This window comes from Mirounga angustirostris, unplaced genomic scaffold, assembly GCF_029215605.1.
Source record: "Mirounga angustirostris isolate CCGP_5_RB_7025 unplaced genomic scaffold, mMirAng1.0.hap1 SCAF_12, whole genome shotgun sequence".
In the NCBI taxonomy this organism is placed as follows: domain Eukaryota; kingdom Metazoa; phylum Chordata; class Mammalia; order Carnivora; family Phocidae; genus Mirounga; species Mirounga angustirostris.
In genome coordinates this window covers 16,005,602-16,027,407 of record NW_026991720.1, presented here as the reverse complement: position 1 = coordinate 16,027,407, position 21,806 = coordinate 16,005,602, and the positions used below count along the sequence as shown (strand labels likewise).

Genomic DNA, 21,806 nt, shown 5'->3' with positions numbered 1-21,806 from the left:
TGAAGCAAAAGTCTCACAGGCTCCTCATTATCTAGGATAGATATATGTAACTTTCCTAGTTACAGCTTACTTTGACTTTGTTTCAATTTCCATGTCCCTAAGTCAAACAGTTCTCACATGAACATTTTTGGAATGTCTTAAGTAATTTATAACTGGCATTTGTAGAACTGATCGTCATGGAAAACACAAGGCCGTTCTGGAGATCCTTGTTTTTTTTTTTTTTCAAATATTTTATTTATTTATTTGTCAGAGAGAGAGCATGTCAGGCGGAGGAAGAAGCAGGCTCCCTGCTGAGCGAGGAGCCGGATGTGGGACTTGATCCCAGGACCCCGGGATCATGACCAGAGCCGAGGCAGACGCGTAACTGACTGAGCCCCCCAGGTGCCCCTGGAGATCATTTCTTTTTCTTTCTTTTTTTTTTTAGATTTTATTTATTTATTTGACAGAGAGAGACACAGCGAGAGAAGGAACACAAGCAGGGGGAGTGGGAGAGGGAGAAGCAGGCTTCCCGCGGAGCAGGGAGCCCGACGCGGGGCTCGATCCCAGGACCCTGGGATCATGACCTGAGCTGAAGGCAAACGCTTAACGACTGAGCCACCCAGGCGCCCCTGGAGATCATTTCTTAACAGTGAACTGAGCAAAGAAGAAATGAAAGAAGGATCATTTCCTTAAGCAGCATCAAAAGAGCTTTAAAACTGCGTAGGGTGCCCCATTTTAGGTCATTAACAGCCGCAGCAAATGACATTTGATCAGTTGGGCATGCTTGTAGCTTATATTAATAGTTCCTTTATTAGCTATCCTGAGTGCTCTTAAAATATTCCCAAGTTTGTACACCTACTATGCTGTATCTGAGAGTCATCCCAGGACAGCAGAAATAGCATGGTATTTGAGTCAGTAATAACGTGGGTGTTCTCATTAGGTGATCGTGAGCATTTATAATCCTGCAGAAATCCAGCATATTAAATAGGAGGGCAACATCTACATTCCAGAGGGATAATGAGAATTAAATGAATCAGTAACAGTTACATATCTAACACAGTATGTGGTGCAAAATAGGCCTTTGTAAAAGTTAGTCCCTTTCTTTGTTGCTCCTTGTTAATCTATTCAGTAAATTGCACTTGAGGGCGTGAGGGCTGAAGTGTAGCTTGTAATTATCACATTGTTATGCCGGTTGTTACAGGGGCCAATGCAGGTCTTTTGTTCCACATTTCATCCAAACCTGTAATTTAAAAGTTCTGCTTTATCATGTGCTTGCTATAAATTTAGGAATAACAGTCTATCCTTAATTATTACAACTAATTCTTCAACTTCACCAAGTGACATATTTTGCTTCCTATAAAATTCAGACATAGATTTGGATACATAATACCAACTAAATACTGGATCATTCTCTTCCCATACTGCGCCTTGCTATCAAGTCAGTTGCGGGTTACGTCAAGTAATCTTTGATGCATAATTGGTAACGCCAGAGTCATTTTAATGACAGATTTATAAAAAAATTTCACACTGACTTGCTCAAAAATTAATTTTTCAGTTTTAAATTCCTAGAGCAATATGAATAGTTAATGTTAATTACTCCTTTCCACTTCTGGCCACGGCTGAGTGCTCGTCTCAATTTCAGCTTCTATGTGCCTGCGATACCAGGGAATGGTATCTAAAATAAAATAAAATAAATAAAAAATAATAAAATAAATATAAAATAAAAGGCATTTGGAGGTGGTTTTTCCTAAACTAAAATTTCTCCAAAAGGTCTGAGTGACCACACCATTTTGGTTTTGCTCCTTTTAAGTGTGTGTTCATGGCGATGCCCAATCATCTACATTTTTCCTTTGGAGGAAGGGGAATTCAGGTTGGCAAGTTTTAAGATGCACCATCTCCAGGAGGCCCCATCGACACCGCAGCCTACTGGAAGGATGCCCTCAGAGCTGTGCAGGGGTAACGTGCAAAACCATACACGTCAGAATGTAATCAGAGGTTACATTCAGGTGTGAGAGAATTATTTCTTTTAAAATGAGTCTTTCTAAAATATATGCATTAGCAAAACCGGCAAGGGTCTGAAAAGTACTGCGTTGTTTTAAATCCACCATGGCGGGTGGAGAAAAAAAAAGGTGGTCCAACACAATGAAGTCAGTTCTCTTAGGTCTGCTGTGACCTCTAGGATGAGTTACTTTAAGGCTTAGGTAATTCATTCAATAGAATTGAATGGCTCGAGAAATGCTAATTCACCAGGAAGAGAGTCATTTCTTTCTCACTGACAGGATTAAACTGACTCAGGGGTGCCTGGGTGGCTCAGTCGTTAAGCATCTGCCTTCGGCTCAGGTCATGATCCCAGGGTTCTGGGATCGAGCCCCACATTGGGCTCCCTGCTTGGCAGGAAGCTTGCTTCTCCCTCTCTCGCTCCCCCTGCTTGTGTTCCTCTCTCGCTGTGTCTCTGTCAAATAAATAAATAAAGTCTTTAAAAAAATAAATAAATAAACTGGCTCAGACATTTACACAGCTAGTGAGTCTCAAACATGCTCGTCGTTGTCACTGGCCACAAGCCAAATCCCCAAGCTGCACTTTTTTTTTTTTTTTTTGTAGGCTATTGTGCCAGTTTGTTTCTTCCTGCTCTTTCTCCTCCCTGATCCCGTCATACACCTGCCTTTCCTCCTTGCTTTCACTCCCTCTCTGGGCATGCAAAGAGCAAGCCACTATGTTAAGCCCCGGGACTACAAAGATAAAGGACATGAAACCGCCTTAGAGTTCATCAAGATTTAGGAGGAAAGAAAGACACAATGTTTGAAGAACATGCAACATAGAGTTCTCAGTTGCTTTCATGTTAAGGTCCTATGGCTAGTGAGCAGGAAAGGAGGTGCAGGGTCCATGGGCTAGAACTTTCAGCCTTGGGCTTTTGTCAACCTCAAGTCTAGGTTACTTGGGGTTTTTGGTTTTCTGTTTTGTTTTATTCTTGAGAAAAGCTGCCACTTCTCTGTGAGAGTAGTCTACTTTTCTCTAAATGGAAAAAATAGGTTGCATGTCAATTCTAACACACTCCGGGAGGGTTCTCATACGCACAGCTGTAGCTGTATCATCTCATTGACTATTGAGCCTGTTAAGATATTGTGAGAATGGGTATTCCTGTGGAGTGACGAATAGGTTCTTTCTGGCTCCAGGTGTTGGAGAACAGGCTGGGAGAGGAGAAAACAATTTCCCAGAAAACAGGTAGATTGTTCTAGAGGGAAATAAACAGGATCCATCAACTTACCTACTAGGTGCCAGACACCCTGTTGGGTGGGAAGAGAGAAAGATGGGCAAAACAGGGAAGATCCTGCTCTCCAGAGGAAGTTCTAGGCATTATTCATAAAAGAAAATACGATAATGACTTAGGGGTATGGAGAGTCAATAAAGAATGAATCAGCTCCACTAGCTTATCAGTCTTCATCGAATCCTTGTAACTCTTCTATAGCCTGAAACATGCTGGTGGGTTACCGAGCAAGCCTCAGTTTATGTCACAGAGAGATTATCTAGATCACGGCAAAAGCTGCTAGGAAAGTCCCGAGGAAAATAAAAGCTAGTGGAAGGAAGAGATTAAGAAATAATTATTTCAAACTGGCTTCAAACAACCCCAAAGGAATACCTAATTTACTTAAAAAACACATGGGTACACTCAGGAAGCTCAGAAAGAGGCAAATACAAAATGAATGAGTCTGGGCGCCTGGGTGGCTCAGTCGTTAAGCGTCTGCCTTCGGCTCAGGTCATGATCCCAGGGTCCTGGGATCGAGTCCCACATCGGGCTCCCTGCTCGGCAGGAAGCCTGCTTCTCCCTCTCCCACTCCCCCTGCTTGTGTTCCTGCTCTCGCTATCTCTCTCTCTGTCAAATAAATAAATAAAATATTAAAAAAAAAAAATGAATGAGACACCTGCTGAGGAGCAGGAGTGGCCGGAGGAGACACTCTAAGCCCCAGTTTGGGGATTAGATGAAGGCATCCCATATATGATATCTGAACTGTTTCTTGAAAGACGAGTAAAGTTAACCATTTCTTTACACGTGGAGAAGAGAATGACGAGGCACCAGACATGTCATGGGGACACTGTGTCCTGTTCAGTCTCTGAACCGTGAGGCAGGAGCGGTGGGAGATGAAACTGAGTTGTGGATTAAGTTGCTAAGGGGCCTGGGCTTTGTTTTATAGGAAATGAGAGTCACTGAAATGTTTTAATCAGGGGAGCCAGACTGACATTTTGATGTATCAGTCTGGCTATAAACTAAGAAGCTAGACAGCCAGGCAGGCCCTAGACCTTTCAAAGGAGGTGGGGCCTTGGGGGAAGTGGAGCCCTCGTGAAGGGATTAGTGCCCTTATAAAAGGGACCCTAAAGAGCCCCCTCATCGCTTCTGCCACATGAAGACAGAGTGAGTGGACACAGTGAGAGACGGCACTCCGTGAACCAGGAAGTGGAACCTTACCAGCTCCCCTATCTGCTAGTGCCTTGATCGTGGGCTTCCCAGCCCCCAGAACTGTAAGGAATAAATTCCTGTTTTTAAACCATCTAGTCTCTGGTATTCAGTGACAGCAGCCTGAGTAGAGTAAGACAGCTGCCCGCCCCCCACACTTCCACGAGTATTATTACTGGGAAAAGGGACTTTCCACAGATTTGTTGTTTCCTTGTTTTAATTCCATCTGTTGAGGTTGGCTTGACAAGAATATCTTGAGCGTGGATTTTGACACGTGTGATTATCTGCTGCCTACCCTTCTGCCCTCTCCCTAGCCTATTCTAAGCATTAGGAGCCTAACATTTTATCCAAACATCCTGATTCTTGATTTATCCCCAAGTTGTACATCACAGAATATCATTGAGGTTGTTTGCTCAAGTATTTAGAAAGTTTGGGGACTCAAACATTTGAAGTTATTGACTTTTGTCTCCTTCTCCCACCTTGGTTGACTTGTCCCTGACTTAGGAGGGGTGGCCCTGGGGTGACGGTGCATAGATCCAGCCATGGGATGGTGGTGAACTCAGCGTGAGCCTGCCCACAGATTAGACACCCCCTTCCTCTTGCCATCTACTGATAAAGCCCCTGGGAAGTCAAATGCAACTCATGCCACCCCTCAACCCTGGGATTTCACATTGAACAGTGTGAGAAGCCAGGGTTCAGACCCCCCAACTGTCAGGACTGACAAGGTAGAATCACTCTAGGGGTCAGAACACCTGCTTAACCCTGAACATACAACCTAAGTTCCTGGAAATGAAGTCCTGAGAGGGAGCCTTCAGAAGAGATCGTATGAAAGTAGGAAATATCGAGAGATATCAGAAGTGTCTATAAGACTCAGGGAGAAAGATGCTAATGAGTCAGGGACATCCAAGAAAAACACTTAAGAGCGGAGGTTAAGTTATGTAAGGGAGGGTGGCTATTTCTCGAGTCCTCAGGTTTTCAAACACAGAGGAGGGGACTGTACTGGTGTAAACTTTATCTCCCAGGTATTACATCTTCTCCACAGGAGGAAACTCAAAGTTGATCTTGTGGTCCCTGATTCCAGTTCCTGTTCCCCCAACAAGAGCACTGCCAACCTCTAAAACTTTCAAAACACCCACTATCATCTCCACCTTAAGTGAGGGAAAAATAGAGACAATTATTGTGAAATAAGTGTTTAATACAAATTATTGTTTAAAAGGTACATAGAAGCAGTTCCAAATGTTTTCATCTCAATGTACTCCTGCAAAGTGTTGGAAAATTTCTGCATACGAGAAAAATACGGTTTTTTAAAAAGCTATAGGTATTTTTCTTGCCAGAAGGTGGCAAGAGAGTCTAGTTGTTTACTTAAGAGAAGCCCAAGCAAGTTTAAATAAAAGTTTGAAGTCTAGGCTTCAAATAAGGAGTGCTTTCTATCTCCCAAAGATAAGCAAAATAAATCAGTCATTAAAAGGCAAAAAACAGGATTGAACAACAACAGCGGTGAAGTACTTCTAGTCAGCCCTCGCTAATCAGAGTGTGGTCTTTGAGTTGCAGTAACAGTCACCTGGGAGCTTGTTAGAAAAGCAGAATCTCACCGAACATAATTTAAAAAACAAAAACAAAAAACACTTGCCGAATCTATAGGGTACCAATGGCAGGCTCTAATTCATGATTGCAAGAGGCATCCAACCTGGGAAGGCACCTTTATTGAATGACACCATCCAACAGCACATTTAATAAGCTCAAAGACAAAAAACTGATTGAATGAGCTTAACTTGACTCTTTACCCTTGAGTTGTATGAAAACATGGATGTTAAAAAAAAAAAAGAAAAAAGCAGAATCTCAGGGCCAACTTCTTGGGGTTCACTTGCCCTGTTTTCACTGCCATCCTTAGTCCTCCTTTGACCCTTTAGTCTCAATGAAGGTCGGGCAGGGGAGGGGGCAAAATTATGGAGGAAACAAGATTCAAGGGAGCCAAGGAGGGAGAAACTTTCACAGTTCATCCTCGGACTCTCCATCACCCAGAATCTCCCCTCTTCTGCAATGTTAAGGGCATAGACAGCGACAGCACAGGAAAAGGGGGGCCCTAACAGAGGAATTAGATCATCTATGACCACGACCCTTCCCTACTCACTACAACTGGGAATCAAGCTGTGCCTTCCTAAGGAGATCGGTTTGAATGATTGCAATTACACATAGGTATTCGGATGTCTTTAAAGTTTCTCAACATTTCATACCATGCTTAGAAGCAATGCTCTTTATTAGGCTTAGTAAAGAATTCTATTTTATAAAGAAAGTATATAGAAATGTAAAATTATGCAATACTCATCTTGATTTGGTTAGCCATACTTCTGAGAATCCTAGATATTCTAGAAGTAATCTCATAAGCCAAAATGCACAAAATGAGAGCAAATCATTAAAGTCTTTTGTCTCTAATGACTGGGCATTTTTTATTTGAATATCTCACAGTCACTTCCAGTACCTCAAACACATCTCAACTTCTTTTCCAAAATAATTCTTCCCTTTCCTGAATTCTCATCAGTAACGAAGCCACTGTCCAGATAATCTGCTGTAAAACCCTGATTGCTTATTATACAATTATTTGTTCACTTCTATAGCCCACGTACTAGAAAGCACAGGTTGAAAGGTGCAGCCCCAGGTATTATGGAGCGTGTAAGTTAGCAGAACCCCCATAGAGCACTTACCTTGCAACTCACAAAATACAGCTTTTGTGTAAATAGCTCCCAAGTGCTATGGGAGCACAGTGGACAGGGTGATTCATTTTGAGAAATCGTTCCAAGCCTTAAAGGATGAACAGGAGTTTGCCACCGAGAGAGAAGGAAAGGGGCACTGCTCCCCCAGCTTTCTCTCTCTGCATAAATAAGTGGTGTCCATCTTCAATTCAGCCATTTCCATGACACCACCTTCTTACCACTACCACTGCTCTGAAATTCCAGAGCAGTCTCGGTTTGATCCACTCAATTTAGAACTCACATATAATTAATGTTGCTTGATTTATTTTTCCCATTTGCCCCTTTGGTGTCATTAACAGGATGTCCTTAGAAAATTTACTTAAACTTTCTTATTTTCTATTTAGTGCAATAGGAAACAACATCAGATCATCTCTGAAGTCCCTGGCATTACTAATTTACGCAGAGATCCCAACAAAAATGGGCTCTATCTTTACTGGCCTGTCTGCTCCTGAAACCTACAAGTTTCTAAATGCCCTAGGAAAAAGGCTTATGATTTAATGAGTGCATCTTCTAGAATGACCCTCATGATAAAATATATTGGGAATTAGCATGTGATACTCAAGTGGTCAAAATCAATGGAGTCAATTACATCAGCTTTGCTCTGTTCCGTGGTCCCCAAATACACCTCCAACCCTCACTAGGCTCTAGGGAGACCAGACCTAGGGAGTGACTATGGTTCAGGGCACACTGAACATCACCCCCAAAAAGCCCCTCTAGTGACAGTCTCAGGATCGCCATCATTACAATATCGCCAACATCACTCACCAACTTAAAAAAGCAGGATGCTGAAAATAGATTTTCCACTCATGGCACATTTTTTTTTTCCCTGTTCTCTTCAACATTAAAGATTTTTAACACAGCAAGTTATCGAGAATTTTAAAGTAAAGAAAGAAATGGAGAGAAACTATTTTCTTTAAATCACAAGCTCTCCTAAGAGAAGCTTTACTGTAATTAATCCATTCTGGAAAAATGCCCCTTATGCTTGGTAGTAAGAACATCAGTCCTAATTATACGACTCCCTCCTTACGTGGCGTTAACTAGACAGTTTCAAATCTGTCATTGTTAAGTGTGAAACTTCAAGGAATCTCACCTCAAAATGTAAAATGTGCACTTAGTGGACAGAGAAAATATTTTATCATTTATTCTCACATGAAGGTAGAGAAAAATCAAAGCCAAAGAAGAGTACTGATAAGAAGCCTCAGGGTAGGAAGAGAAGGGTATGAGGAGACAAAGACCTAGATTCTAGAGCAAATTCTGTCCTTTAAAGAGCTCTGTCACTTCAGGTATGTCATCATACTTGAGTGTTGTTAGGCTGTTACTTTCTCCTCAAATGAGGTCGTGATTACTTATGCTACAAGATTTGGGTTTGGACCAAATGAAACCTTTAGAAGGTGATATTTTTGATAGCGTTGTTGGCATCTGCTGTTAATGATCATGGGAATGATGAGTCATTGTTCTCGCTTTGCTCTGAGGATAGGGATGAAAGTAGTCAGGTCTAACTTATAAGGGGAAGCCATAAAGAGAAGTCCATAAAGAGCTTCCTAACAGTAAGAGTTAAGAAACTCTGAAACATATTAACCAAGAGATTTGGGGATGACCTTTTTTGAAAATCTGTAAGGAAAATGTCAGCAGTTTTGGAGTGCCGCTGGTGTAGTCTTGCTTGGAAGCTGAGGGTTAAATCATAGGACCTCTAGGTTTTGCCTAACCCTGCAGTATATAAGGCTGTGCCCTACATCAATAACCCTGTCCCTGAGAAACTGGTTGTCTTTCAGTACTTGGGGTTCTAGGTGGTGCCATTTTAACTGGTGTTGGGAACTGTTTGCAAGAAAGCACTGAGGCTTCCAAGTTAAACTCATGAAAAATGACTTACCTGGTTGCCTCCACTCTTGGGGTTCACAAACACAAGCAAGGGTTTCATGAGAGGAGAAGAGATAGGTTTTATCACAAAAGGACGACCTTTGTTTTCCTGCTGAAAGAAGCAACACTATTGAGACATTCATCCATGACTTGGACAGGCAGCCCAAAAGCGATGAAAGGGAAAACTATCAACACCCCACCACTGCTAACCCTTGATCCCGTCAAATAAAAAAGCTACATCTTGTTTCATGGGGCTTACTCTTTGAAAGATAGTCCATATAAAGTTTAGAAGAAAGGATCTCAAGCTATAATTTGCCTTGGAGAATAAGCCATGTTTTTTATTTTATTCTGTATGCTCTGAGCATTCTAGAAATGTGAGGTCTTCATCTTCATCATCTTTGGGATAATACTTCCATGGACGAGTGCAAATTCTCTGATCCTGAAGTAGCAGGAGGTTATACATATACACATTTTCCAGAGATAGAAAGGAATTCCAGCATGTGGTTTGAGTGTAGTGAAGGAGGGAAGAGGGATTGAAAATTTATCAGGAAAAGAAGCTTGGGCCAGATCAAATCACACAGAGGTAGCTACGGTCAGGAGGATGTAGCTGCTCACTGGGACGGAGTCCTGAAACACTTACTTCAGTCCCTCTTTTACTGGCTTTTCTTTTAAAGCTTGTCCTCTTCTTCTTCCGGTTTGAAGCCTTCAGTGAGTTCTGTAGGGAAAGAAGGAAACAGCTTAGCTCAGAGGCAGACAGTGCCCGAGATTCCCATGCAGACCCATGTAGGAGATGAGGGCAGCGCATGCTGTTCCCCCGCATGCTTCTCATGCTTTGACACTTCCAAGCCACTGTTCATGGGTAAGCCACAGACAGAAACCAGTCGAGTGCTTCAGAGTGAGCGACCGACTCCCCACCACACGGAGAGGCAGGGAGTTAGAACCCTGGAGGCTCTCATGGACTCACATAACAACACAAGTTATACCTGCCAACCCTCCCAGTAAAAATGGAAGAATCCCAAATTCTCTGAGGGGCTCCAGTGTCCCGCCCAACCAGGTCCGTCTCCCGCCCAACCAAGTTCAAGTTCATCTCCTGCAATGGAGATCACCTATGTGGAAATGTAAAAAAGGAGGCCATTTTTCATGTTTTTCTTTTCTTTCTTTCTTTCTTTCTTTCTTTCTTTCTTTCTTTCTTTCTTTCTTTCTTTCTTTCTTTCTTTCTTTTCTGTTTACTTTTTTTGGTAATGACCTTTCTACTAATAGTCATAAAGTAACTCGACCCCTGTGGAACATTATGATCCAACTATCCTATCAGCGCTGGTGGCTACGTTTTAAAATGCAGAGATAAGACTCACTTTAAGTTACTTATATTAGTAGAGGTCTTTCTCTAGAGACCTATTAGTTTAAAAAGCCTTCCTTCCCCCGGTAGCCTTGATTTGTTCTTCTCATAGATGTGCCTCCAACTTGTGGAACACAGTGACCCCAAATTTACTTTCCCTGTTTTTCTCTTTCTAGGAATTTTATGGACCACAACTTTGTGATTACTTCAACTAACCATTTACTCTTAATATATGATACAGATGCTTTGAGAAGAACCTCTCTTAGGGGACAGTCACAACTCACTGGTTTAATTAGTGGAGAGTCAATAATTAATTAGATTGCCATCTTCACAAAGGCAAGATGTTACTATCACATCATAGATGTTTAACAAAGTGTTGAAAGCCTGAAACACAGAATGCTTAACTTAAAAGTTTATATAAGCATATACACATGCATTGCTTCAGCAGATAAAGATTTTCAAACAGTTTCAAGAAACTTAGGTATCTATTCTTTTAGGTTGCTGGGTGTTTTTTTCTTACCTCATTCAAAATAAACCTTAGTCTCGAGTACATATATTAACACATTCAAATTAGCAAGATTGAAACTATTTAACTTTTGATTTTACTTTCATTTGGACCATAAAAACGTATGTTGCTCTGTAGCCGGTGCTCATGAAGGATGAAGGAAACTTTCCTGAATCACCATTTGCCCCAAAGCCTTCTTCCCCCATCAGATTAAAAGAGTTTTCAGGTTCTGAGTCTCACCAGAAGAGAGAGATCCAGAAGCTCAGAAGCTCATGGCTGCTCTAGACCCCAGGTTATTTCTTACACTCACCATGGACTATACTTCTCCTACAAAATGATCTCCAAGTTTCTGAATTCCTCTTTAAATTGGTTTATTACCATGTTCCACTTCGGGGGAAACTTTTGCATTATTAAAGTATTTCTTACATGTGAACTACTTTGTTTAAAAGGGAAGAAAAGCTACCTGGAAACTGCAAACACTTAATCAGCCAAATGTCCCAAGAATAATGTTAGAAACTCTTAGGATGGCAATTAATGATACTGAGTGGTTCTTAACCCATCACTACACGTTGGCCTCACCCAGAGCTCTTTTAAAAATGCAAATACGTGGACCCCCGAAAATTCTTTGTTTGGAGTGAGGCCAAGGCAAAGGTACCTTTTAAAAGCTCCCCAGGCAATTCTAGTGTGCAGCCAGAGTTGAGAGCCTCTGAAGTCAAAGGGAAAAGTGAGGGGACGTACATACTGCACGAAAGCATCATTTCAATGGGATAAGGAGCATTAGCTATGGAATCGGACACATTGGGTGGTAATTCTGGGTCTTCTCGTTATGAGATCTGTGACCTTGGCCAAGTCAGTCAAGCTTTTGAAATAACAGTTTCTTAATTTTAAGATGAAGGTGATAATACCTACCTCACAGGATAGTTGTGAAGTTAAAAGGAGGAAAGGTATGTGAAGCAGTTAGCTTGGTCTCGGCCCATGATAAGCGCTTCCATAAACGTTAGTTGCTTCGTTCACAGCTGTATATCCCCAGCACCGAGCACCAATGCCTGGCCCATAGTATGCACTCAAATCATTGTTGAAATGAATCAATATTATAATTCACAACACTTACTGAGTCCTTCCTGATTTTGGAAAGGATCTTTCGGAAGTGAATGCTTGTCTCCTAACTTCTTTGTTTGTTTTAGTTCATTTATTGCCAAGAGCCACGCAGGGAGCCAAGTGCTTTCAGGAACACACGATAGGCCTCGGTTCCTGGCAAGACTCAATAACTAAGCTCTAAGAGATAAGTCTAATGGATCGGGCTAAGATCGTTCCCTAAACTTGCCTGATCACAGAAATCCCAGTTCTTTCAGGCAATTCTGCTGATCAAGCATGTTTGGGAAACAGAGTTAGAAAAGCACATCCAAAGAAGGCTTGATGTCTGAAAACAGAGCAGGCAAGAAACTCAACTCTAATAGGGAACAGACATACAAAATGGCCTTTTTCACACAGATGTAGCAAATATGAAGGCTTCTGAGCCTCATGGAGCCCAATGCCCTTGAAGTCTTCCTTATTTTACAGAACAAGAAGAGGGCTCAGATGAAGCACAGTGGTTGACTTACAGTCCCTGGATGCTTCTATGTGAGCTCGGAGTAAGCTTACAGCCCTATAGTCAAATAGCAAAAGATAAGCAGTATGGGATTTCACAGCACACCTCAAAATTCTCGAGGCTTCCTTCTGTTCATGTGTAAATATGTATCTTGGTCTCAACAGAGAACTCCTTTTAGAAGGTATCATTATCCAATGAGGAACAGATGGATGTGGAAGCATATTTGGGTTGTGTTTCAGCCATGACAAGACGAGTCAGCTAGTCTTGCTAATCTAAGATATTGCTCACCCCGCCTGGGTCAGTCTTGTTGTGAGAATTAAAAGAGCATGATTTTCAAGAACATAAAAATTATTCCAAGAAGTTATTTTGTAGACTTGCTGTGGTATTATTCAAGAAACCATTAATAATACTTGTGCTGTGTTCTACAACAGAGCATCCCTGTTATCAAGGGCAGCTAACTCAGTCATATAAAGGGTTTGCTTCTCAAGCTGAACACCATCCCAACAGTGAAATGTTGTACCCTCATGTGGATTTTTGCATTTTTCAGACTCTAACAACATTTGCCCCCTGTACATTTTGTGCCCACTGTTATGTTCAAATCCTAAGAATAGATAAAGGCCTTCTGTTTTTTTGGACCAGGTATTGGGGTAGTACTACTTTACTACAGAAATAATCCTACCAACAAAGTCTCTATCATAGTCAGGACCCCTTCCTGGGCCGTTAAAAAAAAAATGCCTATGGGTAAATCACTCAACTGGGAATAAAACTTAACTACTTCTTAATATTCTTTAGGGCTTTTCCCAGGTTATGGGATCACAAGGACTGGTTATAACAACAGCTCTAAAGAGAAGATATCTCACACTTCATCATCCCAAATGAAGCCTTCCCCCATTGTATACCGGAAAAAACTCTGACGGGTGGTAGGAGAGGCATGGACTTCGTCTACTAGTGAGTGTTCTCATGCTGCCCTGCTCTAGCTGCACCATTGGGACAAAAGTTGTTCTGAGGATAGGCAAGCAGAGAAATAAAGAAAACTACTTCCAAAAGATAAGGACAGGGTCTCTGCCATTTCTCAGGCACATTTGGTTAAATCATAGCAAGTATTGCCTAACCTTTAGAATTGACCAAAGGAAATGGCTGGAGCAATTTTGAGAGATATGTTTGATCCTAGCTATTATATATCCTGGGTCTCCAGCATTTTCACATTATCCAATTATAAGGAATAAGGACTAACATGGAGAGAGCCCACACGGGCTAGGAAGGAGTTGATTGCAGCATTTTTGTAAGTAGACCATTAGAACCAATATAAATCTCCACCAGTAGGGAATTGGCTAAATAAACATATTTATAGTATGGAATATATATATATACATATAGCAGTTTAAAAAGGAGTTAAATCTAGATGTATTAATACAGGCTTCTCCCCAATATTTTTTTAAGCTAGGAAAGCCAAGTTTTAAAGTATTACATTCAGAGTGATGTCATTTATTAAAAACACACACCTCTAGTCTCCTATAACTTGACCCCACAAAAATTCACGTATCATGGGTCTTTCTCCATCAGCTCCAAGCACTCGCACTACTATTTCAACATCTTTAACTTATTTATACAGTCAAAATATTATCCTCTAACATTTTCAGTCCAGAGGAGAAACACTGACATCTGTAACATTAAATATAACTTTGCCTTTAAATATATGAACAGATTTGTGCTTGATTCTTAAAATTTGGTTCTCTTTTAATTCTGGACTGTCATCTAAATTTCATCATCTTTTATTTTCTAGGTCTCTCCAAATAATTTGGTGATGAAACCCAGCAAATCATCCAGACCAGCCCTGGCTCCCCTTACCATCCAAGCTTTACACAGCTGGTCCCAGAGCAATGATCTACTCAGAACCAGCAAACTTTTAACAAATACGGAAAATATATGACTTAATTCCACCTCTTTACAACCTGCTTTTCCTGACCATTATACACTCAAGTAGGTTTCTTTCTCTTTAGAGTCATTTTTTAGACACAAGCATCACAAATAAAGCTGACTTTATTTGGTGATCCACCTTAACAGTTGTTCTCAGAATGTTCAATAAACTTGTGTTGTCCTTCTTCATCCGTCTTCCCAGTGAGTCCCCTCACATCCTTCAAGACCAAGCACAAACAGCATTTTCTGTTTAGCCTACAATGATCTCCATCACCAAAATTGCTCAGTTCTTCATGTTTCTACCTCATCCCTACATCTCGGGTCACACTCACCCCTCAATGCCTTAGAAGTGTTAGCCTCTCACAGACCATGGCTGGTCCAACCAACCTGTGAGGCATCCTCCTCTCACCACCCTGTGTATATCCATCCTACAAGATGCATGCTGACGACCAAGGCAAACCTTCCAGATACTTGAAGACCACTCTTTTTTATTAAGGATTTATATGTGGCTGAATTCCTTTTCCAGAATCCACGAACTTCCTGCCCAGGGATTTAGTCTGTTGTATCAATTTTCTCCCATAAGGAGGATATTCTTTGTGGACATCAAATGAACATCTGTTTCATCTGTGGGCCTCCTGCTGCATCGAATGGCATCTGTGAATGGAGTTAAATGTCTACTTCATGCAGTTAAGAATATCTTCTTGTTTTTAAGCAGTGTCCTCGCATACAGAAATACACAGAAAAAAATATACATAAATTCTACAAGTAGGGAACACATTTTGTCTGCTGTTCTCCAGCTAATTTCCACATTCTTTTTTTAGCCTTTCTCCATGTCTCCAGTGAATTCTTGAATCTCACTGCTTCCACGCCATCACTAACAGCTTGCCACCCACACTCTACAAACTATAGTTTTGATGGTCATCAATGCTCTAGAGCCAAACACAAAGACTCTTCTCAATCCTTGTTATCTTGTAATGCATAGGGAATTTAACACTGATGACTTCCCTATTTTTCTTTCCATTTTTCATAATGAAACTCTGTGCTATGAGAGGCCTCTCCCTGTTCTGCAGGATTCTCTACCTCCTCTCACTTTCTGGTTGTGGATGCTCACCGCGTCTTCTTCAGTTCTTCAATTCAGTAAATGAATAGCTCTTAACTCTCTGCCATGGGATGAAGATCATGCTAGTGAGCACACAATCCCACTACAGTGTAAAATACAACAGTTACAGTGGCGTAGGTTGAGATGCCGCTTGAGAGCACACCCACCACCAGGCTGTGGCCCCTACTCTGCCTCTTTTCCAGGAGAATCCTTCTCTCCCCTTATTCTCTCAGTGTAATACAGATGGCTCGGGAACAATAACTTCTGTTACTGGTTTTCATCTGTTGATGTAGAACTTCATTGGGTACCCTGTACTCAACAAGGAAAATAACAAGAGCTAAACTTTGAGTTTTACAATGAGCTAGGTTCTTTTTTTTTATTATTCTTATGTTAATCCCCATACATTCCATCATTAGTTTTAGATGAAGTGTTCCATGATTCATTGTTTGTGCATAACACCCAGTGCTCCATGCAGAACGTGCCCTCTTTAATACCCGTCACCAGGCCAACCCATCCTCCCACCCCCCGCCCCTCTAGAACCCTGTTTGTTTTTCAGAGTCCATCGTCTCTCATGGTTCGTCTACCCCTCCGATTTCCCCCGCGTCATTCTTCCCCTCCCGCTACCTTCTTCTTCTTCTTCTTCTTCTTCTTCTCCTTCTTCTTCTTCTTCTTCTTCTTCTTCTTCTTCTTCTTCTTTTTTTTTCTTAACATATATTGCATTATTTGTTTCAGAGGTACAGATCTGAGATTCAACAGTCTTGCACAATTCACAGCGCTTACCAGAGCACATACCCTATCTGGTGTCTATCACCCAGTGATATCTATCACCCAGTGTCTATCATCCAGTCACCCCATCCCTCCCACCCCACCCCCCACTCCAACAACACTCAGTTTGTTTCCTGCGATTAAGAATTCCAATGAGCTAGGTTCTGTTTTATGTGCTTTATTTTTATTTTTTTTAGTTCATTAGTCCTCATGAAAACCCTATAATTAGGTACTAGTATTAATTACACTTTGCCGATGAGAAGCTGAAGAGTTTAAATTCTTTGAGATTATACAAGTCATTAAACAGCAGAGCAAGTTTAAGAATCTAGGCAGTCTGGCTCATGAGCTAGAACTCTTTTTTTAAAAAAATTTTTTGTTATGTTAATCACCATACATTACATCATTAGTTTTAGATGTAGTGTTCCATGATTCATTGTTTGTGCATAACACCCAGTGCTCCATGCAGAACGTGCCCTCCCTAATACCCATCACCAGGCTAACCCATCCTCCCACCCCCCTCCCCTCTAGAACCCTCAGTTTGTTTCTCAGAGTCTATCGTTCATGAGCTAGAACTCTTAACAACTGTATTGTCCCCCATGATCGTCATATACTGGCTTTCAAATGGAATTTAATTAATTAAATTATTTCTTTTGGGGGCCCATAGGAGGAGGGACTACAAAATTTTTAAAGATATGTGACTCAGCAAGGCTTGCTATAGTAAGACAGTGAGGCAGCAGGACATATCATTAAGAACTTGGTTTCCAGAATCAGAATTCCTAGGTTCAAATGTCACCTCAAACTATTTAATAACTATATGGCCCCAGGTAATTTATTTGACTTTAATTCTCACTTTCCTCAGCTACAACGTGGGAATAGGATACCTGCCTCAGAGGTCACTTGATGGTAAAATGAGATACTGAATGTAAAGTACTTAAAATATTTCCTGATACATATAAAAGCATTCAATATGTGTTAGTTTTTCTTATTCTTAATTAGTACTTTCTGAATCAGAGGAGGACAATAAAAAGGCGTGTGTGTGATGAAATCAATATGGACTTTAGCATCCAGACTGTGAACTGTAATACCATCCGCCATTAAAAGTAACCAAGATTCCTCAGAGAAATGGCTGCTTCCAGGTATGGGCAGGAAATGCATAAGATGATCCTGGAACATGGTATGATTCCTGAAACCAAGGAAGGCATCAAAACCCTCATGGCTCATGAAAAATGGAGACAAGAGCCATCTGAAAGGGGGTCTAACTGGTCAAAGATAAAACAATATGAATATAAAAAAATGATGCCGATGGATTTTTATATATCACATAAGGTAAGTTGACAATTCATAATGATACTCTCTGAAAACCACCACCACCACCCTTAGCCAACTAATAACGTTGCTAAGGTACCAACTTATTATTCTGAAAATTTACAAATAAAGGTAAATACTCAAGCATCTGTCATGTATTGGCTTTATTTTTTAGTTCCCTTATTAGCAGCAGGAAAATAAAGAAGAGTAAAAATTGGGAAAACCACCTCTTGGTAACCCCTAATATAACAGATTTAGGTAATAATCTTCAATGGATAAAATGGTGAAAGGCTGATGGACAAGTTTATGATAGATGGATTAGAAGCATAGCTCCCAAACTCACTGATCAGTCTTAGAACTAAGAGTGAACAATCTGCTACCCCATTCCTTTGAAAGCAACATCACAGAAATACACTACCGCCCATGTAGTGTAAACTAGTCTCACAGCTTCATGAATATAATTTTGGACACAGCACCCTTGCTCATGCCATTCTCCTGCCTGCTATTTCCTCTCTTCTCCATCGATCTAAATCCCACCCATCTTTAAAGAAGTAGAGTAAAATTCACCTCCTTCATGAGATTCTCCCTGATCTTTCCTTAAGAAAACTACACAGTTCTTCAGAACAAGGATCATGCATTACAACATAATGCCTAGGAGCTTTCTTATTACCATCAAAGTTTTCAGTGAAAACATGTTGATTTAACTGAATATTTAATATAACACTCTTAGAGAGATTACTGAATTTTAGGGGTTGGGGAACCAAAGAAGTAAAAAGGTTAGAGATTTTAAATTAACAGTAAATTGGAATTGGTACTTGAATTTCAAATGCAGTACTACACTTGCTATCACCTTGGGCCACTCATTTAACAGCTCTAAAATGTAAGATGAAAAAGCTAGACTCTCCATTTTTTAATGTATAGATACTGCACTTGCCTCTGGAAGAGATTTCCCAAGGGCTTTTGTGGACTGTAACTAGGAAAGCTTATTACTAAATGTTACTCATCAACAGAAGCTGAACTTTATGTAAAAACACACAAAGCAAAACAGTGTCCTTGATCCACCAGTTTTTTAAATACAACTGAATCAGTGAGAATAAACTGCATGATGATTTTGAAGACCGTATAAAGTAGGACTGCCATATCTTTTAAAGATATTACATTCAATAGGCCATCATATGGTAGCTGCATCTCTAGGAGAGGTATCATCTTTCCCACCATAGCATTACAAGTCTGCCATCCCATAACTTGGAGCTCAAGGTCTAAGATGTATGGTACGAAGGTAGAAATTTGGCTATCAAAGATTACGACCTTTTTGAGAAACCCCTATGGTTTCGCGGCATATTGCAGAGATGCTCTAGGACAGAATGTACAACAAGAACTGAATACAGAATGAGATTAGATATTAAGAGGATAAATTCTACTTTGCCTTAAGAAAAGAGTGTTGCTCTCTGGGCAGGCCTTGTGTATTTAGGAAGGTCATGACCCACAGTCTGCCGTTCAGGTTGGAAGTGGTGGTAAGCTCAACCAAACAATGAAGCCTGCACAGTTTGCCCTCACCTTCACTCCCTGGGGATGCCCAGGCTGGAAGAGAAGAGAGGTGTGTCAGAATTAGCTGCACCCACTACTAGTCTTTAACGAGCTTAGGAGAACACCCAAAGTGAGTACCATTAGCACATAAAGGGGAAGGAACCATTCCTGCTGCGGAACTCGGATTTCTTCAGGAAAGGGAGGCTGGTTCCATGAGAGAGCCCAACTGCAGTAAAGTGATGGGCTAATGGAATGAACTGGGGAAGCTAAGCATGGGGCTGTGGGGATGAGAGAGCAGAGATTTTCGGAACCCAGAAAAAGAGTCAGGGCAAGAAAAGCAAGAAGCAGCAGTTCCTTTTTCTCTGCACTGGCCCAGCAGCACCAGGGGCCCAGAAGTTACCTGAGGTTTCTTCACCTTAATGATCCAGGTGGGCGGGACAATAACAGCAGCGTGAGCCCCCAGGGAGCAGGGTTCCTCAATTTGATGCAGCATGAAGCAGGTCACCTTATTGTGAAACTGAGGAGAAAAAAAGGCCAATAAACAATCCTGGGCCAAGGGCACCACTAAAGCAAGAAGGAATTAAGAACATGCGCACACAGGCACTCACCCAGCCTCGCAGACATGGAAGACACATGCTCCTTATCACCACCCAAACAGCCCCGGAACTGAGAGACCAGATTTGGAACTCATTCCACTTTACAAACTGATAAAGAAATCAATCTTGTAGGTCAAGGCCAGCTAAAACTTTGTAAGCTTTTAATGGGATATTTATATAACGAGGTCTCGGAGGGTTCTATTAATCCTAACCCTGGATATAATTTTGTTGCACTTGACTTGCACTTGTCACAGACTTGATGTGGGATAATGCTGGGGAGGCAATGAAGGCAAGCAGAAAGGCAGGTTCTCTCACCTGTCCCTCTTTTTTCTAATCATAGGCGTAAATCCAACCCAGGTAGTCCCTCTAGTTTAGGAAACCCAGGAAAGAAGCAGCAGGTCTGTTCTAGAGAGTTCTTAATGCAAGAGGTAATGAAGAGATTGCCTCTGCTGGATTTGTCTGGGGCTGCTAAAAAATACCATGACCCTAACTACACTTGGTAAGTCTAAAAGGCTTCCTGTTTTTGAAAGGAAGAGAGTAAATGTAACTGATGATCATAACAATACCTCAGGATTAGTGGTTTAGCTCTGTACCAGTGGACTGAGTGACCATCATCTTTTGTGTGTAAAATGATAATGATGTGTGGTAACAATTTTTTCCTAGTAAACAAAATCCACATTATACAATAATTGTGGGCCTTAAAGTTTTAATCAGTGATTTTTAAAAACTTTAACATCCGTTTCTACTGTATTATACTTAGTGGAACCATACATTGTCATCTTAATGGGAACAATTTTAAGAATGAAAGGGAGCACTGCTAATAATTATGTTGGAACAACAAACATAAATGAGGACTGTCTCAGGAAACCTGGCAAATATGGCCACCCCAATTATGTCACAGAGGGAATTTGTCTTCATTTCTGCCTATCCTCACATGATCCCATAGCAAATTACTAATTAGGTATGAATGCAAAATAAGTCAGTAATTTCCTCTATGACCAGTTATTTGTGATCTGCAAACAGTGACATACTAGAGAATATTATTTGAATACCTTCTTCAAAAATTGACTTTTTCTCTTTTTTTTTTAAAGATTTTATTTATTTGATGGAGAGAGATACAGCGAGAGAGGGAACACAAGCAGGGGGAGTGGGAGAGGGAGAAGCAGGCCTCCCGCGGAGTGGGGAGCCCGATGCGGGGCTTGATCCCAGGACCCTGGGACCATGACCTGAACCGAAGGCAGACGCTTAGCTAACTGAGCCACCCAGGTGCCCCCAAAATTGACTTTCTTTTAAGCAATTCAAATAAATCCCTAAATGGATGTTCAGTGCATTTCTAAAATGGTCAAGATCCCCCAAGATGACCCATTTCAACTGTCAATTTATAGTCGAGTAATTGCCAATCCAACAGACTAAGAGTTATGTCCAAAAGTGCCTAACTTTTACAAGGTGGAGTCAGAGCCTAAAGCCCAAAAAGCCAGCTCTTGAACCCATTTTTTTCCCCTGCTGCAGAAAGTGCCTATAGACAGCACTTGTTTGACATCAGATATCCTAGAAGGGATTACCTGGAGGGTTAAAATATATCACTGGTGTAATTTGTCTCAAAATGTTTTGTATCTTTAATTCTTGCAAAATCACCTACAATGTGATTCAACTGGACTATGAATTAATGACAAGAGAACATGTGCGCCACGTAAAGTGGGAGTGAGTTCCCAAATTAACGGACGCTGGATAACCCATCTCATCACAGCCTGGTAGCACAGGGGTGGAGCAGACGAAGTCTATAGGAGCCCAAACCACCAGTGATGCTCTCCCACAGGTGGGGCCTCAACAGATCAGGGAAACTAGCAGCACAGATACTGTCAGGGACAACTGGAACCTGGATTAGCTTCTTTCTCTCCAGGTGGATATACTGCTTTGCTGGTATAGTTTCATTCAAGAACTAGGATGACCTTACATTTGTGAGCATGTTCTTGAACAGAAGCACAAAGATTATTTGTGTAAAAACTGACGGGAGATGGAAATGCCTAGAAAATGTGGCAGGATAGGGATACAGTGAGCAATGAGCTTTCCAGACCAATGCATCCCTACCTAGCAACAGTAGGTTCTCCTGATACTTGGGTGCCTAGGGAAAT

The 21,806-nt window shown here is 41.2% G+C and overlaps 1 protein-coding gene across 1 annotated transcript in view; it reads right to left on the bottom strand.

The window, feature by feature from the left end:
• Positions 1-21,806, bottom strand: part of DGKI (diacylglycerol kinase iota) — a 356,177-nt gene that overhangs the window by 193,429 nt on the left and 140,942 nt on the right. The window contains exons 8-10 of the mRNA XM_064574919.1: positions 19,479-19,595; positions 9,677-9,751; positions 9,050-9,148 (exon numbers count right to left, since the gene is read on the bottom strand). Coding sequence (XP_064430989.1) covers positions 9,050-9,148; positions 9,677-9,751; positions 19,479-19,571 — 267 coding nt within the window. The 5' untranslated portion in view covers positions 19,572-19,595. The remainder of the gene's footprint in view (positions 1-9,049; positions 9,149-9,676; positions 9,752-19,478; positions 19,596-21,806) is intronic.